Raw genomic sequence first — 22,198 nt, 5'->3', positions numbered from 1 at the left:
ACACAAGCAGGGGGAATGGGAGAGGGAGAAGCTGGCCAAGTAGGGAGTCCGATGCGGGACTCGATCCCAGAACCTGGGGATCATGAGCTGAGCCAAAGGCAGACACTTAATGACTGAGCCTCCTAGATGCCCTATTTTCTCTTTTCAAGTAGGAAATATTTTAATATACATGAGCTGATGTAACAGAGGTCGATGGAACAGAAGTCAATGCTTTGTCATGGTTGCCGTAGATCTCTCTTTTTTAAAAAAGAAAAGAAATGTGCTGTAAGAGGCATAATGAAAGCCTTGCGTTTCCTCCCCATCTCTTCCTCCTTCTCTCTCCCAGGTCGTAACCACCATCCAGAAGCCACATCTACGCATGGTCACGCACATTTACTGTGCGCACCAGTATCCACAAACTGCTGATGAGAGGATCTTTTCTGATTTCGCATTTTATTTTATCTTTTTAAAGATTTTATTTATTTATTTATTTATTTTAAAGATTTTATGTATTTATTTGACAGAGAGAAATCACAAGTAGGCAGAGAGGCAGGCAGAGAGAGAGAGGGAAGCAGGCTCTCTGCTGAGCAGAGAGCCCGAGATCATGACCTGAGCCAAAGGCAGCAGCTTAACCCACTGAGCCACCCAGGCGCCCCAAGATTTTATTTATTTATTTGACAGAGAGATAGAGAGCACAGGCAGGAGGAGTGACAGACAGAAGTAGAGGGAGAAGCAGACCCTCCCCCACTGACCAGGGAGCCCGATGTGGGGGTAGATCCCAGGACCCCGAGATCATGACCTGAGCCGAAGGCAGATACTTCACTGACTGAGCCACCCAGGTCCCCTGCAAAACCAAACTCTTAAATACAGAGATCGAACTGGTGGTCACCAGAGGGGGATGCCTAGGAGGATAGGCAAAATAGAAAAAATAGAGACACAAACTTCCAGTTATAAAATAAATAAGTCACAGAAATGAAAAGCACGGCATAGGGAATATAGTTATTAATATTATAATAACATTATATAGTGACAGATGGTGACTACACTGATCAAGGTGAGCAGAGTAATGTCTATAATCAGCAAATCAATATGTTATACACTGAAACTAACACAAAATTACATGTTAATTACACTTAAGTTAAAAAAATGTTTTTAAAGATAAGTAGGTTCTCAACTTCTGTCTAACCTCATCCTACTCACCTGCTCCTGTCCCATGCTCTGGCCTCTCTGCTGCTCCTTGAGAATCCCAACCATGTTCTGCCCCAGGGCCTTTGCACTTGCTGGTCCCTTTGCCTAGAACTTCTGTCCCCCATATATCCTCATCCCTTCCTTGGGCATCCACTCGAGCATCATCTTTTCACCAACAATTTCTGATCATGCCCCATGAAGTGAGAGGGACTTATTTTCCATTTGCCTCCTCTCTCCTCCTGGGATAGACCCTGTAATGGGCCACTCAGATTCCTCTTCACTGATGAAATTGTTACCCCAGCTGTCAGTGGTATGGTCAGCGGATAGCCAGTGCTCAGCCCCCTCAGGAACCACCCCAGTTAGAGAGACCTGCACTTGGACCCAAGGAGGCAAAGAAGGCACGAGTCCATTGCATTAAAACTCCATGACACTGACCCGTGTTGATGGACCACTTTGCTTTCTGTTAAAGGAAAATGGTAGGGCTGATTTTTGGTGGAGTCTGCTTGATACCCTGGGATCAGCTGGAGGTGGGCAATCCCACTGAAGATCGGCTCTGACACACGGTGGAGGAGGAAGACCTTCCATGCACAGAACTTGGAGCAATACCTATTGTCCAGTTCCTTTGGGGGGGAAAGATGGCCTGAGTTAGAGATCTGCAAAGATGTATTGGTAGTTGGTTAATGGGTTGGCCAATGGGTTGGAGACTAGGGGAAAAAATTGGAGGAGAAGGAGATTTGGGGAATGTGTGGACTCTCCTCTTGCAATGACACACAGTATGAAGATGTTTGGTCCTGTAAGCATGTCCCCCAGAGACTAGTCATTGCACAGGGACTGTTGTTAATCAGGTGAGCAATGCCCAGTGCTGTTGGTGTTGGACTACCTCTCTTACCAGTGGGCCCCGTGCTTGTTCAAACACACCATGGTGTCAGAGGCTGGAAAGAGAGCCATCAAGGTATTTCTTCCCGCTTTGGCAGTAGCTGCTAGTTTCCATGCCTATGGAACCTGCTGGACAGCCCCCACTCAAGTTCCAGCTCTTACTGGGCTGCACTACTGCTTTTTCTATCTCTTATCTGACGAGGTGCTAACAACTTCTCACTGTTGCTGGTCTCTGTGGTCCTTAGCAGCCCTGGTGTGTTTCCTTAACCCTCCCACAGCCCTGCAAGTGATCCTTCCATTAAAGTTTCTTGAACCATCCATGGGGTTTTGCTTCCTGCCTGGACACTAAGAGATTCTCTGGGCTTTGTTTTTCCCTTCTAGGACTCACCACCCTCTAACATGCTACAGGATTACTTCCTTGTGGACCCATGGTCCACTTCCCAACACTAGGTGGCTAAAACACCCCATGAAGGCAGGTACAGTACGGTCTTCACTTCATTCAGCACTGCATTCCTCACACTTAGAACTCTGCCGGGCTCATGACAGCTGAGCAATAAGGAACGGTTGAAAAAGAAATAAAGGAATCAATGAATGACATTTACGGACAACTTGGATCATCTTCTGGAAACATTAAGGTGAAATCTGACACTATGATTCTGTTTGCTAGTCTTTGGGTGGAATGCTGGCCCATGATCATTGTTTACAGCAGCGTAGAAACTGCACCTAGAACATCTGTACGATCACAGGGAAGAGGGAAATCGTCTGTTGGCGTACCTGGTCAAGGATAACCATTGTCCTCTTCAAGTACTGAAATAGAAAGACTGCCGTTAACTATTACAGGAGACCCTGTAGTTCCTCTTTTATAAAGGATCTTGTACCATGGTGTGGTACACTTGTGAATTGTGAATTGTCCAACCACAGCAGCGACCATGCTTGGATGAGATAACCAAAGAACGTCTTTGTTGACCAAGCCAACACTGGCAGGTAGACATTATACCGTGATTAGGATTTCCAGCTTCCCAATGCACGCTGTTCTGCTAAGAGAAAAAAATGTTCATTGGAAGTTTCCCCATCCCAAATTTTAATGAATAGTTTCATTTAAAAATACCTCAATGACAGAGCCTTCTGAGGACATTCCAAGACAGTACAGTCCTGTGGTCTACTTGGAAATTCGTATAGATAACATTTCAAGGGAGCTACCCTGTTGGTTTTGACTGGATATTCATATAAACTTTTTAAAGAGAAAAAAAAAAAATACCTCCATCTCAACTAGAGCGTATCATGCTTAGCATAATAAGTCAAGCGGGGAAAGACAACTATCATGTGATCTCCCTGATATGAGGAAGTGGAGATGCAACATGGGGGCTTAAGGGGGTAGGAGAAGAATCAATGAAACAAGATGGGATGGGGAGGGAGACAAACCCTAAGTGACTCTTAATCTCACAAAACAAACTGAGGGTTGCTGGGGGGAGGGGGGTTGGGAGAAGGGGGGTGGGATTATGGACATTGGAGAGGGTATGTGCTTTGGTGAGTGCTGTGAAGTGTGTAAACCTGGCGATTCACAGACCTGTACCCCTGGGGATAAAAATATATGTATATAAAAAATTACAAAAGAAATACCTCCATCTCAAGCGTCATTTTCAGCAGAATGAATTAAAAATGTGCGGTATCAGGGGGCCCCGGGGGGGTGCAGTGGTTCAATTGTTCCACTCTTGCTTTTGGCTCAGGTCATGATCTCGGGGTCCTGGGATCTGAGCTCAGCTCGGAATCTGCTTGAGACTCTCTCTCCCTCGTCCTTTACCCCTCTTGCTTGCACGCACCCTTTCTCTCAAATAAATAAATAAATTAAAAAAAAAAATGTGAGGTATGGCCACACAATGGAAAGGAGCGATCTCCAGCCTCACACAACAATATGGATGCAAACATCACGGTCAGCAAAACAGTAGCAACTTTGTGACTCTACTTAAATAAAAAGCTTTAAAAATCACAGGTAAAACTAATATATGTTTTTCAAAGCTAGAAAGTAAGTCACTCCTCGGGGGCTGGAAAGGGACATGCTGGGGGACAGGGGGGACAGATCGACAACGCTCTGTTTCTTGATCTGGGTACCGGTTAGAGGGTATGTTCAGTTCAGGAAGATCCAGAAAGAGCCACACTTATATCACATATGCCTATGTGCACATTTCTGTATGTCTCTTTTATACCAATAAAAAGTTGGGTTTTCTTTAACGTCTCCGGACATCCTAATTTCTAAGGAAGAAATACCATTTCCTCACTCCTACCCCTGGGGTACTGCTCCTTGCCCCTCTTCCAGCTCAGCCCAATACACAGGAGGACATCATTGTGATTGGTCTTCCTGTTTCTGGCAGTCAGAACCCTTGAAGAGGCTTTTAGTTTTTTATGTGTCTTTATTTCTAATCCTATAGCATTCCATTATGTAAATAAAAATTTAGCATTTGAGATAAATTCTTGGTGTTCTTTATTATTTTTTTTTTTAGTATTTTATGCGTAAGTTATGTCTCTGCACCACGTGGGGCTCAAACCCACAACCCCAAGATCAAGAGTTGCATGATCCGGGCGCCTGGGTGGCTCAGTGGGTTAAGCCGCTGCCTTCGGCTCAGGTCATGATCTCAGGGTCCTGGGATCGAGTCCTGCATCAGGCTCTCTGCTCAGCAGGGAGCCTGCTTCCCCCCCCCCCTCTGCCTGCGTCTCTGCCTACTTGTGATCTCTCTGTGTCAAATAAATAAATAAAATCTTTAAAAAAAAAAAAAAAGAGTTGCATGATCCACCGACACAGCCATCCAGGTGCTCCAAATTCTTAGTGTCTTAATTATTCAAGAGGACAATAGTTATCCTCTTGGGAGCTGTGTCTGTGCTGGGTTAATACATGGTATCTTTGTCTGTCCTGCCAAGACACCTGAAGGATGAGATTGCTACACCCATTTTATAGATGAGGAAGCTAAGGCCCAGGGAAGTGAAACAGTTTAAGGAGAAACACCCCCAAACTCTGCTCATGGCTCACTTCCCAGCGATTCAGTCTTAGCAAGCTCCGTTCTGCTTAACCATTTTTCTGTGGTTTTGGTCCCCAGCCAGAAAGGGAAGGCCAGAGGGCTTGCAGCCGCTCTGGTCTGAGCTACCTGGAAGCCTCTTGATAAAGGATTATAGGACAAGAGGGCTGGGATGTTTGCAATGACAATCCTGGGTCCTGATCCCTAAGGCCCAGCCCCGAACTGCAAAGGAAACCTCCAATCATCAGGCACTCCGGCGAGCTTTAAAATTCCTGGCAAGAACTCTGAAATCGGACCCGACCAGCATGTGTCCCTGAATATCAGAACAGACACTATATTTACCTTGAAAAGCCCTTCAGTGTGCTGAGAGTTATAAATAGTCATTAGGGCCCGAGCGAGTGGCCTTAACACATGAATTTCCTTCCAAAAATGCAGACCCATTTTAATTAAATTTGTCACTAACCTCTGGGAGGGCAGGCCCGGGATTCCATTTGCTTTTGGACACACCGTGAGTAATTTCCTATTCAATGAATATTCAGGGATTAGCACGCTCTCTGGGTGTTTAGCCCAGAGGCAGCCCTCCGGGAGCTCGCACAGAGCCTCGCTCCCTGGAGAAGACACACACGGGTGCACTGTGAACGCACCCTGCAGCCTGGGGCCTCCCTCGGCACCAGGTGTCCTCTTCAGAGTCTCTTTGCAAAGCCAAGTCCTTTCCCCTCCGTTTCCCCCCAGAACAAGATGGGAGTCACAGCCGTGCTCATGCTGCCTCTGCTGCTTCTGGGAATCAGCGGTCTTCTGTTCATCTACCAAGAGGTGTCCCGGCTGTGGTCAAAGTCAGCCGTGCAGAACAAAGTGGTGGTGATCACTGATGCCATTTCAGGACTGGGCAAAGGTAAGCCAGCTTTGCACCCCCCCGCCCCCGCCCCGTGCACACTCCCGACCTTAGGGACGAGAGGTGGCGGGACGGCGTGCAGTTGACCTGCTAGGTGGGAGGGAGATGGATGCTGTGTCCTTTCCCAGTGTCTGTCATTAGCCAGCAAGTGTCCTTTCTAGGGGCAGGGGTGGGGGCGCTGCATCTCCCACGCGGGAGAAATGAGGGGATTGGGAGAGCTGGGTTTGCAAACTCACAGAGCGTCGGGGCCAAATTGGGTCTACAGATGTGATTTGTTTTTGCCTTCATGGGGTTGCAGAAATTTTGAAATGCAAAGTCCTTCGTTGGGGAGACGTACCAACTATGAGCCCAGACTTGGGCTCTGGGTTGAATTCTGGGTTCCATCGCTTACCAGCTGGTGACTGCTCTGGTCTGCTTTGGATTTCCCGTCTAGGAAAGTGAAGATACTGATTGTCTCTACCTCACGATGTTGTTGGGGAATGAATGAACGAAGGAATGAATGGATAGTTGGAAAGCATGTTGAACCCCTCAAGTGTCCATAACGTAATAACGATAATGAACGTATTAGGCCGAAATGTGTGCTCTTGCTTGCCATATACCCCACTCAGCCCTAGCGTACCACACTCAGCCTAATTAGCTCAACCATCTACCTCCTGTTCTTAAGGGCACGTATGTCTGTGACCCTGAATTGGATGGTCTCGGGGGGCCTTTCTGCTGCTGGCTTAGGTCTGTAAGATTCTGACATTCTGACTCTCTCCTAACAATGGGGGTGGCACCCGCGCATGGTAATCTGGGGGTACTTTTTGCTCTTGTTGTTATGTTCCGTCAAACATAGAACCCACATGGCCCAGTGTTCATTAAATCGCTCAACAAGCCTCCACGGAGCCCATTACCGTGCCGTGCTTTAAGATGGGCATCGCCCCTTCCAAAGAGCATCCCCCCCACCCCGCGGTGCCTATTCCCATGGGGCTGCCATCATGGGAACGTTCAAAACCTCTTGTCTGGGAATTTTTTTTTTTTTTAAGATTTATTTATTTATTTATTAGACAGAGAGAGATCACAAGCAGGCAGAGAGGCAGGCAGAGAGAGAGAGAGAGGAGGAAGCAGACTCCCTGCTGAGCAGAGAGCCCGATGCGGGACTGGATCCCAGGACCCCGAGATCATGACCCCAGCCGAAGGCAGCGGCTTAACCCACTGAGCCACCCAGGCGCCCCGTCTGGGAATTTTCTAAGAACTTCCTTCCCTTGGGCCTCCCAAGGGGAGCCGATACATATTCTTTCAGCAGGTGGTGAACTCAGGCTCGCGGAGGGACATGAGAAAATAAAGCACGAGGCAGATAAACCGGTTCCCTGTGGGGCCCATCATGGGTCCCAGAAGCAGTTCCCAAGGAGGACCTCTTGGATCCTTAGACCCAGGGCTCAAAAGCAAGAGCCTGGCATAGAGTAAGCACTCAAAACAAACAAACAAACAACACAGCTTATTTAATAAATGCCTTTAAAAGCAACCATCTTCGGAGGGAAAGACACTTAAGTATGTGGTTGTATATTTGATTTGTTGATTTGTGGCCAGAGTCCAATATGATCAGAGAACACATTCTCTATGATTTCTTTGAAATTTGTGGAAGCTTGTTCCGGCTATAGCCCGTCTCGGTGAACCATCTGTAGGTTCCCGGAAAGGGTGAGCATCCTACCGTCTTTGGGTCGAATGTCCCACAAAGCGTCGATCGGATCCTGCCGGTTGAGAAGGCAGCTCTGTCCCGTACGCTCCCGATTTCCTGGGTTACTAGCTAGTGCTGTTCTATCTACCGCTGAGAGGCACATAATTGTCTTGCTAGCCTCTTTAACTTATGCTTGAAGTCTCCTTCAGTTATGGTAATGCACTGTACAAATTGGGTACGCGGGAACCCATCCCAGGGGCAACGCGGCATCTTCAGAGGAACGCGGTCTCCTCCGTGTCATGAATAACGTGTCCTATGGACCCACCCCAGAAAGGAATGCAAAGCAGAAAAAAAGCAAGTCCAAATATTTAGAAGCAATCCGAGAAGCTGGGTGTGTGTGTGTCCTTAAATAAACACCTCGCCAGAGCATATAGCTGACCGCAGCAATTATAGGTGGACGCGGCTCCCTTCCTGAGGTCCCAGGCAAGAAAAAAAGTGAGGGGCACGGCGCCGACGACACAGGCCAGGCCCGGCCCGCGGCACACCCCGTGCCGTCCCCTGGAACCTGCCCAGACCCAGGGAGGGTAGTGCTGGAAAGTTGTAAGGAAGCAATGCCAAGCTGTTGCCCAGGGAAATCAGATCATGATCAGGACATCGGACCGTTGCCCCAAGCCCACCCAGCTCAGCTGTGTCAGGGATTGGGTCACTTTGTACCCACTGTGTCTGCACTTAGCCACCGCACTTGAACTTGAAGTGTTTGTGAAACCGAGGGCTTGCCTCCCAATCATCGGCCTCTTACGATGCCCCCCGGCTGTCCCTTTGCCTTGTCCTCTCCCTGAAATCAGGAGGTGGCCCCAGCGAGGCAAGGAAATGTGTGTCCTGGTATGTTTGCTGCATGAAAAGGACATTTTGGTGCTATCCTTACCGACACAGGGTAAATTGAGTTGTGGTCGTAAGCTGAGCTGATGGAGAAGCAAACCCAGGGCGCCTGAGTCTGCCAGGGTCTGCGTTGGCGGAAATAACGTATTTGGGAGGGTCAAGGCTGAAGGCTCAGCCTTGCTGTCCCCCAGCAGCGGTCACACCACCGGGCTCCTGCCTCCCGTGGCCCCCACCCCCGATGGCTGCTACTCAGTTACGGCAGAAGGGGGGGAAGGGCGGGCTTTCAGCTTCGGGATGAAGTCTCTTGTAGGGAATTCTGTTATAAAATCTAATATAATAAAAAAAAAAAAAGGATTTTCAGGTAAAAAGAACAAGAAACACACTAGAACGTCGCCTGCTCGGGAATACTTCACCCTGTGTCCTTTGCTCCTTTCTGATGCTTATAAGTGTAGTCTGCAAGTGATGGGTGCAGTGTTCTGGGCTCGCTGGAGTTGGAGGGGGGAGTGGGTAGATGAACAGCCCACCCCACTCTCAGATTCACAGAGCAGAGAAAACCCTTCCTCTGGTCTGGGTCCTCCCCAGCCCCTCCCTGGGAATATCCGCTCACCCTTTCTGCAAGGCCTGGACCCTCCAGTTTCTCACCCCTCCCTCGGACCCTGGTATTAGGGCGGATGCTTCTCTGGGGCCCTCTGGTTTGATGAGACCCGGCCAGGGTTGATAGCAAGCAAAGAGAGTTTATTCCTTGCCACAAGAAAGGAGATCACTGAGGGTAGCTCCCAAAGTGTTGTCTCGAGCAAAAAGCAGAGTGTGCGTTCACTGACCTGCCCCGTGAATACACACACCCCGTAAGTGCCAGCAGGTGCAGAGGAGGGGGTCTGAGTGGGGTCTGTGTGGGGTAACATCAGACCTGGCCACGTATCCCACGGGACACTAATGGGGCACAAGCCCCACCCAGGGGCGTTGATTTTAACAATATCACAAGCAAGGTCCCACACCCTTGATCTAGTGGCCTTGAAATCCGGACTCCTCCGGTTTCTGCCCGCTCCGTGGTCTCCTAGGCCTCTCACGAGGATCTTGAGTTCCCACAGGTCAGCACCTGCCACAACAGGTTAAGCCTCTGTGGTTGGTTCCAATTAGCTACTGCCACTGCCCTGCTAACGGAGCCTGGGGCAGAATTCAAAACAGCTCCCAAGCAGCTTGGTCAGGGCTTGGGTCTGGCCCACCGTGCTTGTGGGCGGGGTCTTTTTGGGATGCAGACAGAGCCCCTGGGGCAGCCGGGTCCTCCTCCTCCTCTGCTCTGCTCTGAGCACACCTGGTGGCCCCCTCCTCATGTTAGATATTGCAGGTGGACTCAGACCCAGCCCCTGGTTCCCCATTGCACGGAACTTACAGTGCGCTGTTCAGATGGTCCCTGTGGCTCCCTGCTCCCTGTTCTCTAGGACAAAGATAAAGGACAAAAACTCACATCATAGTCCTCTTCCCAAATCCTCCCTCAAAGTCCAAGCTCTTGCTCCTCTACCTTGCCCAATTTTGCATCCTATTTGGAGGGTAAGGCGTACTGAACTCCATAAACAGGGTTTTAGTGATTTCCTTTGAAAATGTGCCTCTTGGGGGGACACCTGGGTGGCTCAGTCAGTGAAGCATCTGTCTTCAGCTCAGGTCATGATCCCACGGTCCTGGGATGGAGTCTGGCATCCAGCTCCTTGCTCAGTGGGAAGCCTGCTTCTCTCTCTCTGCCTGCCGCTCCCCCTGCTTGTGCACTCTCTCTCTGACAAAATCAGAGAGAGAGAGAGAGAGAGAGAGAGAGAGAGAGGAAGGAAGGAAGGAAGGAAAGCAGGAAGAGAGGGAAAGAAAGGAAGAAATTGTGCCTCTTGGGTTGGCAACTAACTCCAGAATTTTGTATCTGTTTGATCTTGGTGCTTTGGTCAATCTTTCCTTTTTAAAATCCTGTTACACATGTGTATGTACAATTTAATATCCAATCACACACACACAGTCAGGTGCATGGCAGGGAAACAGTTTCTGCAACATCCGTTTTAAAGGCTTCAAAATATTCGACAAATACCATCATGTATCAACAACCTCCTGCGATGTTGGTCATTAACAACCATTTCCAACTCTTTGTTGTTACAATAGTACCCAGATAAACAACATCATAACTGTGTCCACGCAGATGCTCCTAATTATCTCCTTAGAACAAAATGCCTATAAATGAAATAACAGGGCTCAAGTGTATATTTAGTTTTAAGGATTCTGACCAATTTTTTGTCCAAAAGATCGTGGCAATTTACACTGCCACCAACAGAGAATGTGTGACTGCTCCCAATTTTGTTCTTGATTTCCTGATAGATTAAGAGTAGTGTCCTGCATGTCTTTTAAACTGCATGTCTTTATTCTTGGCATGGAACTGCTACCTTTTGTAAGTAACTAGCTCTTCATGCTTCTCTTATGACTTACCCGTCTCGCTAGCCCATTTCTTCATTAGGGTCCTCATCTGGTTTTCTTACTGATTTATAACGGTTCTTTATAGATTCAATAAATTCGCTCTTTCCTGACATACGTATTTCAAATAGGCTCCGTCGGGCGCCTGGGTGGCTCGGTCAGTGAGGCGTCCCCCTCCTGATTTTGACTCAGGTCATGATCTCAGGGTCATGAGACTGAACCCTGCGTCAGGCTCTGTGCTCAGTGGGGAGTCTGCTTGAGATTCTCTCTCCCTCCACCCCTCCCCCTGCTCACTCTGTCTCTCCTTTTCTTTAAAATAAATAAATAAAATCTTTAAAAAATAAAAGTACATAGGTTTCCTCCGTTCATCTTGGTTTTAATTTTCATTTCTGTTTTCTGCTGTCGGGAAGGTCTTTTTTTTTTTAAGGATGAAAAAGTCTATAAATGATTTCCATTATGATTTCTTCCTTTGGGGTCAGGCTTACAAGATCTTTCCCCAAAGCAAGGTTATTTATTCATTTCTCCTTTCTTCTAGTTCTTGTATCACTCTGTCTAAACATTTAACTATTTAACACATTTTAGTGTATCACTTCCTCCCCAATAATTAGCTAGGAGTTCAAATACCGCTTATATTTTGTTTTGTTTTGTTTTGCTTTATTTTATTTTTCAAATACCACTTTTTCAATAGCATGTTCTTTACCTGCTGATTTGTCATGCTAACTTTACAATATACCACATTCTTATGGACTCGTGGCTCTATTTTTTTTTTTTAAGAGTTTATTTATTTGAGAGACAGAGAGAGAGAGAGCTAGAAAGCACCAGTCATGGGGAAGAAGAAGCAGGCTTGATCCCAGGATGCTGGGATCATGACCTGAGCCAAAGGCAGACACCTGACTGACTGAGCCGCCCAGGTGCACCTCTTGGCTCTCTCTCTTTTTTTTTTTTTTTTTGAAGATTTTATTTACGAGAGAGAGAAAGCACAGTGTGAGGAGGAGCAGAGGGAGAGGGAGAAGCAGGCTCCCCGCTGAGCAGGGAGCCCGATGCGGGACTCCATCCCAGGACCCTCGGATCATGACCTGAGCTAAGGCAGACGCTTAACCAACTGAACCACCCAGGCACCCTCTTGGCTCTATTTTTAATCAACATTTCTATCCATACTTAAGCCACAAACAGGCTGCTTTAATTTCTGTAGCTTTATCATGTACTTTAATAACTGATAGAATTGGTCCATTCCTATTGCTGTCCATCAAACTGTTCTTTGCTTTTCTTGGGCCTTTATTATTCCAAATAAGGCTTGCAAAGGATTCAAGTAAAGTTTAGGATCTTGTCATCCCTTTCCAAGACATGTTGGAATTATAATTTATTGCATCAAATTCACTTGGAGGTGGATCGACGTCTTCATTGAGTTCGTCCATCCAGAATGGTCACGAACAGCCTCCTTCTCCATAAAGCACCTACATTCAGAGAAATCGTCCCTTCCCTGTGATCCCAGCAACTCAAGGCAGCATTGTTAACACTGTTATTTCTTGATTGGGGTTTCCCTCCATCAGCAGAGCTGCGCACATCCCCCCTCCTCTCTGCTTTCAGCCTCACCCAGTACACCTGTTTCTAGACCTCACTGGGACCTTCCATCCATCCTCCACCCAGCTCCTATCTGGCTGAGACCACATGGTCCAGCCCCACAACTGCTCTCCTCCAATACCACAACCCCCCACTCATGATGCCCGCTGATAACCCGGCCGGGCCCCCTTCTCTCCACCTGCACACAGCCTTGAGATCTCTATGAACCATTGCGTTCAGGATACCCAGCCTCCGGCGGGCACCCGGGGCTCCCCAGCTATCCCCCCGCATCCTGGCTCCATCAGGCCCTCTGCTGGTTGGTATAAAATGAGGCAGTCATAGGTCTTGAACACCTGGGAGGTGTTGGTGATGCCTTCCCAGGTCCCTGTATGAGGCCAGTTTCTCTATTCCCGGGGTGCTGTGAGTGTGGGCTGCAGGGCTCACAGCCCTGACCTCCGCCGGTGGACATTGCTGCCTCTGGGAGTTACACAGCCTCTGCCCCAGCCCCGGAGGGAGACAGCACACAGTCTGTAGACCCAAGCATATAAAAAGGCTGGTCCTTTTGCCTCCAAGTGGGACATCTCTGCCATTGGGTTTACACTCCAGAGCCTTCCTCAGACCCAACTGAGGCTAGACTTTACCTGAGACCTTACTCTCTTGTGGATTTTCTCTGAAGAACATTCCCTCAATAAATCCTGACAAGCTGAGCCCCTGTCTTTGATTCGGCTTCTGAGAACTGCCCCCCCACCCCTGCCAAGACATCGCCTTGTGTGGTTCCCATGGGAATTAAATGAGCTAATATATATAACTCTCTTTCTTGAGTCTGTAGAACAGGTAAACACTCAAAATACATTAGCTTTTATTATTCTTAAATATTATTGCTACACAAGAACACAGTGTGTCTATTTTTTTTTTTTTTAAGTAGTCTCTACGCCCAGCATGGGGGCTGGAACTCACATCCCTGAGATCAAGAGCCAGGTGCCCTCCCAAATACTTTGTGTCTACCCAGCCCTTGCCCAACTGAGAAGGACCCATGTTGGGTGAGTCAGGAATTCCTTTGGAATAAAAGTAACTAGACACAAGGCAGGTTTACTTTTTAAATAAAAAGAATCCTTACTGGCCTATCTAGCCACAGAGAAAATGTGTGGGAAACTGGGGGGATTAGGTCCTAAAATAAACCATGATGGCTCTTTCCAGGATCTTTAGATGAAGATATAAGGAGGACTTTGATCCCAGAGGGCTGGGTGGACAGGAAGGGAGCATCCTTCTGCCCAGCTTAGGGAGGAGCATCTTAACAATCAGAACCATCCCAGGACGGAAGGGCTGGCTGTCTCCGCTCTGAGCTCCCCTTCACTGGAGGTAGCCATGCAGAGGCTGGAAATGACAAAAAAAGATTTCCAGTCCTGGGGTGGGAGGGTGATTGAAATGATCTAGGACTCCTGGCCATAGGATGTTCGAATTCTCCGAAATTTTCAATTCTTACAACAGAGGCTCATCGTCCGTGGCTCCATCCACACAGTGCACCCTGCCCTCTTTCCTTCTTCTTCCACAGAGTGTGCTCGGGTGTTCCACACTGGTGGGGCAAGGCTGGTGCTGTGTGGCAAGAACTGGGAAAGGCTAGAGATCCTGTATGACGCCCTCATCAGCGTGGCTGACCCCAGCAAGGTAAGGCCTTCTGGCAGTCTGCTCGGGGAGCTCCTGGGCACCCGTAACCTTCATTGACTGCTGCGTTAGCAGCTCATGGACCTGGTGGGTGAGTTCTGGTGACTGCTTTTGGGGAATAGGAGGCCGTGCTCTCCCTAATCTCGACCCAGGCATGTCTGCCAGGCACAAGCATTGGCTCATTTGGACCATTCTCCAGACCAAGAATTTGTTCTCTGGCAACTCACCTTCCCCACCCCCTATTGTATTTAAGTCAGAATCAGAGAGGATCCAGAAGCTTTAGGAAGGCACAGGTATGGGCATGATTATAAATGCTTATGGCTGATTTTTAAATCAGGCCGGCTCAGTCGGTGGAGCGTGCGACTCTTGGTCTCGGGCTCGTGAATTCGAGCCCCACGTTGGGTGTACAGATTACATAAAAATAAAATCTTTAAAATAAAATAATGCCTCAAAGGATATTTCCTTCCAAGAAGTCGGGGAAGTGAAGTTACTTTTCACGAAGCCACTGGGAGGTGAGCACTTTCTGGGAGGTTGAAGGTTTCCAAGCGTTTCTGGAGCACTGCTGAGAGAATTGCCTTCAGAGCTGTCTTCGCAGTTTGGTTTGGTATGGTTCAATTTGGCCCTGATATTGAATTGCTTTTTGGAAACAGCAAAAATAATTCACAGCAAAGTCCGGTATTTGAGGGGAGGGAACAAACGAGACAACACAGAATTCAAGTTCTGTTTTGGGGCATGTTATCAGGTCTTGAGATAAAAGGAGGCTCTGAGGTCAACTGTGTGGGAAATGCAGAGTAAAGTCAAGCTTGTCTGGTGCATCCTTTCCTGCAGGACTTTTCAGAGCCTTTGATAGGCGAATGTGCATTGTGTATCCCCAAGCAGGGCATATAATAATCTGTTTCCCAAAAAAATCTGACCCGGGAACCCCCTCGTCGGGACTAATGTTTGTCAAATGCTGGGATTACATTTATCCCATGGTAGCATCCGTTTTCCAACCTGTTCCCTGCTCTAGACCATGAGGAGCCTCAATGGCAATTGAGTGTCTAGGGCCGAACGCAATACCTGGCACGTAGATGGTGCCCCAAAAATACTGTGTGGAGTGTACCAGTTTGGTCAAGAACAAAATGCGGCTGCAGAGCATGGTGATGGAGTCTCCTGGGGCTCCTAAGCTGATCTGGAAACCCATTTGCAGAAAGGAGCTCATATATATTATAATGGCGTCTCCACTGGCATCCTTGCTCTGCCTCCCTCTGTAAAGGGTGATGTTCATTTGGATTTATCAGTTCTGGTCCCTTTGGCCAACAGTTCATACTTCTTACTGCATTTTTGCATGTTTGGATTGCTGGTGGTGTAGCAAGGGTACCCACGAATGGATTCTCCATCAGCTTCCTTCCTCCCAGAGACGTTTCTGCTCTTTCCTTCCATTTTTTATTTTGTAGTCGTTCCGTAAGCTTTGAAATTCCAAAGGGGTGGCTCTCAGCTCGAGGGCCCTAGGGTCTGCCAGAGGGAGGTCTTCCCAACCTGTCTTGACTCTCTCATTGGCTCAGCAGACATTCACCCCAAAGCTGGTCCTCTTGGACCTCTCAGACATCAGCTGTGTCCAGGACGTGGCCAAAGAGGTCCTAGACTGCTACGGCTGCGTGGACATCCTCATCAACAACGCCAGCATGAAGATCAAGGGGCCTGCCCATAAGATTTCTCTGGAGCTCGACAAGAAGATCATGGACGCCAATTACTTTGGGCCCATCACACTGACCAAAGGTCTCGTGAGTTTGACCTTCCCACCGATTTCTGGGCCACCGGCTGCTAGAGAGGGCTCTGTTACATAGAGTCTCCAATTCTGGATGGAGTTCTCCACTCCCCCTCAGAAAAATCCCTACTTAGTTGGTGAAGGCTTTCAGATTCTGGCTATAAATGTTGCTAAAAGAAAAGGGATTTTGGAAGTATCTCACTAGTATATTCCAACCTCCCTCTCTGGGAAATCCCTCTCCCCACCCAATCCCTGCCCTTTCTCGCCAGGCGCCATCTTTTAATGGCGGAGGCCACCCTGGCCAGGGGCCTGCCTCCGACACTCCCCTTCTCATTCATGTCCATGTCTTGCTATATATTTTGATATATCGACCTTACCCTTGATCTGTTCCTACCAGTATCAGTTGGTCAAGGGTAGAGTGTCTGGCCTCAGAAATAAAGAAGGAAAGGGTTTATCCCCAAACTGCAAGAGACCCAGCGTCGTGTCAGCCCCTTTGCAGAAACAGGGAGGGCAGAACCCCTTTCAAGGGTAAAATATCCACTCTTCTGTGGAGCTCCCTGCCAAGTTCAAATGCAGCTCTGGAACATAGGGGTTGGGGCTGGACTTGACATGGAATAGAACCAAGAATTGAATCACCATCCCCCACAAAGGTTATCAAGGCAGGACCCCAACAGGGAGGCTACATGCATGGAGAATTTCTGAGTTTAGAACATGGGATTGAGGCAGTGTGATCTTAGAGCTGCCTTCTGCATGATAATGGAGTTTGGGGCACCGGCACAGAGGAAAGGAGAGTTATCTCAAGTAGAAAGATCACTTTTCCGAGCTTCTGAAACGAGGCCCCAGAGATAACGGTTTCTTCCGGTCCGGTCCCTCTGAGGGTTCTGGGCCAGGCCTCTGAGGGTTCAGGGTTCCCCGGCATGGAACTGAGGGACACAGGGAGTGGAGGGGGTCGGGGGAGCCAGGCCTGGCTCATCTCCCTGGTTGGGCCTCTAACGTACTAAGAGACCTGAGTCCAGTCACTAGCTCTGGGCTTGCCCATCTGCAGCACGCCAGGCTCAGTGTCAGTGCCATTCGGAAAGCCATCTTTTGGTGGGGTTTTTGGTGTTTTGTTTTTTTGTTTTTGTTTTTGTGGGATTTTTTGTTTCGTTTTGTTTTGTTTTGTTGCCATCTCCCCATTCCACCTGCACTGCGATCTCTCTGTCTCTAAACTTCTGCATTTTCACATGAGTTCATTTGCAGGGGAATCTTTAGAATATCACCATAAATTAAGAGCCCCCTTCCCTCTCAATAAACAGAAGAACTCTGAAAACAGAACCAAGTAGCAGGTTCTTCCAAGGCACAGGGCTCTCTGTTAAAAGATTTAGAGAGGTGTTCCAGACATGGTAGGATTGCGGGGGATCGAAATGGGATGACCTGTGACCTTTCTGCCCACGGAGATCTGCATGTGGGCCGGTCACTGAAAACCACCCAGAAATGAGCGGCCGAGCCCAGCCCACTCTTAGGAAACACGGGATCAGTGCAATCAGTGATGTCCAGGCTCCTGCCCAGGGTCCTGCTGTCATCGAATCACCAGGGAGGTAGAGGGGCCCTGTGGAAGGAAGGGGATCTGGGGGAGGGGCCTGCCTGCCTCGGTCTCCCATGTGTAACCGTGACTCTGTCCTGTGCTTTCCAGCCCTGCTTCCCGACATGATCTCCCGGAGGACAGGCCAGATTGTGTTAGTGAATAACATCCAGGGGAAGCTTGGAATCCCATTCCGCACAGCTTGTAAGTTGCTATGACAGAAATGTTTCATCTTAGGCTATATGTCGTAGAAGGGATGTTCTGTCTAGCACTAGGCACGTGGCTCTAAGGGAGGGGGCGTCCGGAGGTGAAACAGTCTAATGGTTTTTCTTTCATCCCTTCTATTCCCGTTTCTGAGCACCCATGACTTGGAGGTGACCAGAGAGGTGACCTCTCCCCCAGAGGCTCACATCCCCCAAGGGGGACAGGGCCGGCCCTGGCTGAACACCGTCCCTGCCTCCTGGCCTGGGCACACAGCCCCCGTGCAAACCCCCGTTCTCCATAAAGATGTCTTTGAAGGACAGGACGGGTTACAACCCAGAAGGAGGAGACGGGCGCCCATCACACAGTGGTAGACGGATGGAAGCTTCAGGGGGAAGGAGGAAGGGGAGAATGAGAAATGCAGATTTGCAGGAGGGGTGCAGAGAAGCCCCAGAGGCAGGAGTCCTTTAGGAAAGTCCAAAGAGGAGAGAGATTTCTCCACAGATGATCTTGGGACCCCGCTGGGGAGCTACCCTCCTACCATGAGGTAGTCTGTGGGAGGGCAGGGTGCGTACCTTATATATTTCTTCTCTTATTTTTAGAGAGAGAGAGAGAGAGCACACGTGAGTGTGAGTGGGGTTGCGGGGAGGGGCAGAGGGGAGAGAGAGAATCCCAAATAGATTCCCCACTGAGCGAGGAGCCCAGGGTGGGCTTGATTTCGGGACCCCAAGACCATGACCTGAGCGGAAACCAGAAATCAGATGCTTAACCAACTGAGCCACCAGGCACACACACCCCCCTCCGCCCACAACTTCTTTTTAATTACCCATTAAGTATTGTCCTAGAGTGGTTTGGAAGAAATCTATATTTGGTCTTGGTCCCATTTCTGGCCCAGAGCTCCTAAAACCCTTGCATTTCCTAAGCGATAAGAGTGATCAGAGTGTCTTTTGTCATGTGAGACGATGTCGGATGTCGCCTAAGGAGGGGGACTGCTTGCCTGAGGGGCCAACCGCCTGTGTAATTAGGGGGCTGGAGATTGAGTTCTGTCACCCCAGGCTTGATTTAACCCTTCGTGCCTATAATGGAGCTGCCGTAAAATCCCAAAACGGGGGGCTTGAGGGGGCTTCCAGGTTGAACATAGGGAGATTCGGGGGAGAGGGAGGTGCCTGGAAAGGATCTGGGAGCTCTGAGCACCTTCTCCCACACCCCAGCCCCCCCACCCCGCCTGTCTGCCATCTGGCTGTTCCTGAGTTCTGTCCTTTTGTAAGAAACTGACCATCTACTGAGTAAAACTTTCCCCCAAATTCTGTGAGCCGCTCGGGCAGATGAACTGGTCTCAAGCAAGGGGTTGTTGGAAACTTCCATCTCCCAGCGACTCAGTAGGAAGCACAGAAGACAAGGGGAGGGGGGGCTTGTGACTGGCCTGAACTAGGCGGGGACAGGAGCCATCCTGGGACTGGGCCCTTAGCCCGAGGGCTCTGACCTCATCTGCAGGTAGACCACGCAGACCGAAGTGGCCGGACACCCAGCTGGTGTCAGCGAGTCGGGGCGGCCGGCAGAAACCCAGGCATTGCAATGAGGTGCGGAACTGTTCAGTATTTCATTATTTAAATACAAGGACGTTTCAGTAAAAATCAGGCTTTCCAGCTTCCTGAGCAACAAAAGGTCTGGCACCACCTTCCCTTCTCTCCCCCGGGGCTGCCCCTGTTGCCTTCTGTACGTGTTTTTACTGGGGTCCCTGCTGCAAACCGAGTGGCCCCTCCTCCAAGAGGCTCCCCAGGGGTGGTCCCACCTTGCCAGATCCTCACGTAGCTCTGAGAAGCTGTCTTGTCCCTGTCCTTGTCTTCTGGGCAAGGTCCCAGGACCCCGCACCCCTGTGTTCTTAACCCCGCGTGGTGAGGGGCCGACGGCTGGCGAGGGCTGTCTGGGAAGCACGCGCCCCACTCCCCACTAGGACGGCCTCGGAGGGGGCTGGGTCTGCCGGCAGGGGTCCGTGTGATGGCAGAGACCACAGGACCCCCACTCCCAGCCTCATTCAGCCTCCAGCTGACACTCCCGGAATGGGAAGCTGAGATTCATCAGACCCCAGAGGTGGCTCTAAGCTCCCAAGGCTTTGAGAAGTGTCCCCTCTGCTCTTGTGATATTTCTGGAAAGGTTCTTGTTTACCCAACCCACGGCCTCGTCCATTTGCTGTGGATTCAGTGAGAGTAGCTCAGGCGGACAGGACCTCGGAGGAAAAGGGCTGGGCAGTGGGAGGGGAGACCTGCTCTGGGCTCCCAGGGGCCGCCCGCTGGTACCGGCCTTACCGGGAGGGAATCACTTGGTACCAACCTTAGCGGGAGGGAATTGGGGATTCATACCTGGGCCAGGTGTCCCGGACACATTTCCTCTTTCCATCTTCACCATCACTCACCAATGGGGATATTGTCTCCATTTTATAGATAGGAAAACCGATCCTCAGACAGGGAAAGCGCTTTGCCGGAGGTCCTCTAGCGGACAGGTGTTTAAGCGGGATTGGATCCCAGCTCTGCCTCTGTGCACCACTCCCGGAGGGCTCTCTGTCTCCATCTGTGCGGGGCGGGGCAGGGCTGGGTGACATGTGGGTCCTTGTCAGCTGAGATGTGGGAACGTGCCTGTCGGCCTCTGTGGTCCACACTCTCGCCGGGGAGCAGGGCCGGCCTACCCCTGCCCCCCCACCGCACCCACCCTGGCTGGTTTCTCTTCCAGACGCTGCCTCCAAGCACGCCGCACTAGGCTTCTTCGACTGTCTCCGAGCCGAAGTGGAGGAATACGATGTTGTCGTCAGCACCGTGAGCCCCACTTTCATCCGGTCCTACCGCGTTGATCCGGGCCAGGGAAACTGGGATGCCTCCATCTGGAAATGTGAGCTTTCCGAGGGAATCTGGAGGCCTGGGAGGGTGCAGCCTGGTGTCACTGGGCCTGGAGGCATGTTCCCGAAGCCCGAGACTGGGGGCTTGGTGGAGCCCCACACCCGGCTAACAGAGGGTAGGGGGCCCCCCCAAATTTTAGTCTCAAGGCACCAACCAGGTAGACAGAATCCTAACCCACAAGCAGCAGACCAAGGCCCTGGCTAGGCTCCATCACTCACAGGCTCTCTGACCTTGGCCATGGGCCTGCATCCCCGGAGGCCTCAGTTTCCCATGCAGAACAGCCAGATTTGGTCTTCAGGACCTTTCTATCTTCCCCACCCCCTCATCGTCCCTTCCCTGGGAGGCTACATAGAGCCGAGGCTGAAAGTCTGGCACGGGACGGCCTGCACTTGGAGCTTGCCTCTGTTGTACACTCGGCGTTCGAACACAGGCAATCCCTTTGATGTCTGTGCCTCAGTTTCCCCTTTAGAAAATGAGGAATGATGGTAGTACCGGCCGTGCCCAGGCATTGGGAAGAATGAAGGTTCCGGCTCAGAGAGGCTTTATGACAGCAACCAGCAAACAGCAAGCGCTCTTTAAATGCAGTCTAATTACTGCTCTTCTAGAATGTTCTGAACAGGGAGGGAGCTGCTTCACCCTACCCAAGGCTCTGCCTAGTCTAGGGAACCAAGAGAACCCAAGATGTGGGCAGGTGGTCCCAGCCCATAACTCCAGGCCCAGCCCCGGCCCCATCTCTCTGTTTGGGTGCCTAGAGGTTGTAACCGCCACCCCTCCTGGGGGCTGTTAGTCTTTTTCAGGAAGCTGACCTACGGGGTGCATCCTGTGGACGTTGCAGAGGAGGTGATGCGTACCGTGAGACGGAAGAAACAGGAGGTCTTCATGGCCAACCCCATCCCCAAGGCCGCCGTGTACCTCCGCACCTTCTTCCCAGAATTATTTTTCGCCGTGGTGGCCTGTGGGGTGAAGGAGAAACTCAGTGTCCCAGAGGAGAGCTAACTGCTGGGGGCCAGATGGGTCACCTCACTGGGAATAAAGGCTTTCCTGGCAAGGTGCTGGTCCTCTGTCTTCTCCACACGGGGGCCCAACACAAGCCTACAACACATCCCTAACCTACACCTGCCTTCCAGAGATGTTCTCCACCCCTGTGAACGTGGCCTGGACACCAGCCCAGTCTCTGCAGGGTCTCTGGGTCTTTCCCACTCAGCATTCCCAGCGCACACCTCCAGAAGCTTCCCTACTCTGTAGGGTGACACTGAGCAGAAGAAAATCAGGAACCATAATGGGTCTGACCTCCACAGAGACAGGCACGCAATCATGCAGACACACACGCATGGGCACATGCACATATGCATGCACGGGACACACACACGCACTGGGACCAACAGCTGCTCAGGAACTTAGAAAACCACCTCCAGCTTATGTAAGACTGACTTGCCCATGTCCACCTCCAACAAGAGAAGCAGGACTTGGCAACCCTTCAGGGCTGCACTGCCAAACAGAACTTTCCGGAACGGTGGAGATACTCTACCATCTGCATTGTCCAAGGTGGCAGCCACGAGCCACAGGTGGCCGCTGACCACTGGAAATGGGGTCTGTGCGCCAGCGAAGCGGAATTCTGAGTTTTATGGCCCCGGCAAGAATGTGAATTAAAACAG

The 22,198-nt window shown here is 50.2% G+C and overlaps 1 protein-coding gene and 1 long non-coding RNA gene across 2 annotated transcripts; one reads left to right on the top strand and one right to left on the bottom strand.

Annotated features, from left to right (window-relative positions):
* The first annotated feature begins 5,343 nt into the window (after positions 1 to 5,343).
* Positions 5,344 to 21,591, top strand: DHRS7C (dehydrogenase/reductase 7C). The gene is made up of 7 exons (XM_082707578.1): positions 5,344 to 5,559; positions 5,784 to 5,943; positions 14,034 to 14,146; positions 15,691 to 15,901; positions 17,563 to 17,655; positions 20,380 to 20,535; positions 21,331 to 21,591. The coding sequence occupies exons 2-7, from the start codon at positions 5,790 to 5,792 to the stop codon at positions 21,537 to 21,539; spliced, it is 936 nt and encodes a 311-aa protein (XP_082563704.1). The 5' UTR covers positions 5,344 to 5,559; positions 5,784 to 5,789; the 3' UTR covers positions 21,540 to 21,591.
* Positions 8,111 to 20,079, bottom strand: LOC309851819. Its single transcript, XR_014304946.1, has 3 exons — positions 20,013 to 20,079; positions 9,870 to 9,914; positions 8,111 to 8,807 (listed from the first exon to the last, which is right to left on the bottom strand). It is a non-coding gene; the product is annotated as an uncharacterized lncRNA (long non-coding RNA).
* Positions 21,592 to 22,198: the final 607 nt, after the last annotated feature.

Source organism: Mustela nivalis, assembly GCF_964662115.1.
Source record: "Mustela nivalis genome assembly, chromosome: 17".
Taxonomy (NCBI): Eukaryota; Metazoa; Chordata; class Mammalia; order Carnivora; family Mustelidae; genus Mustela; species Mustela nivalis.
This window is presented reverse-complemented; position numbering and strand designations above follow the sequence as displayed.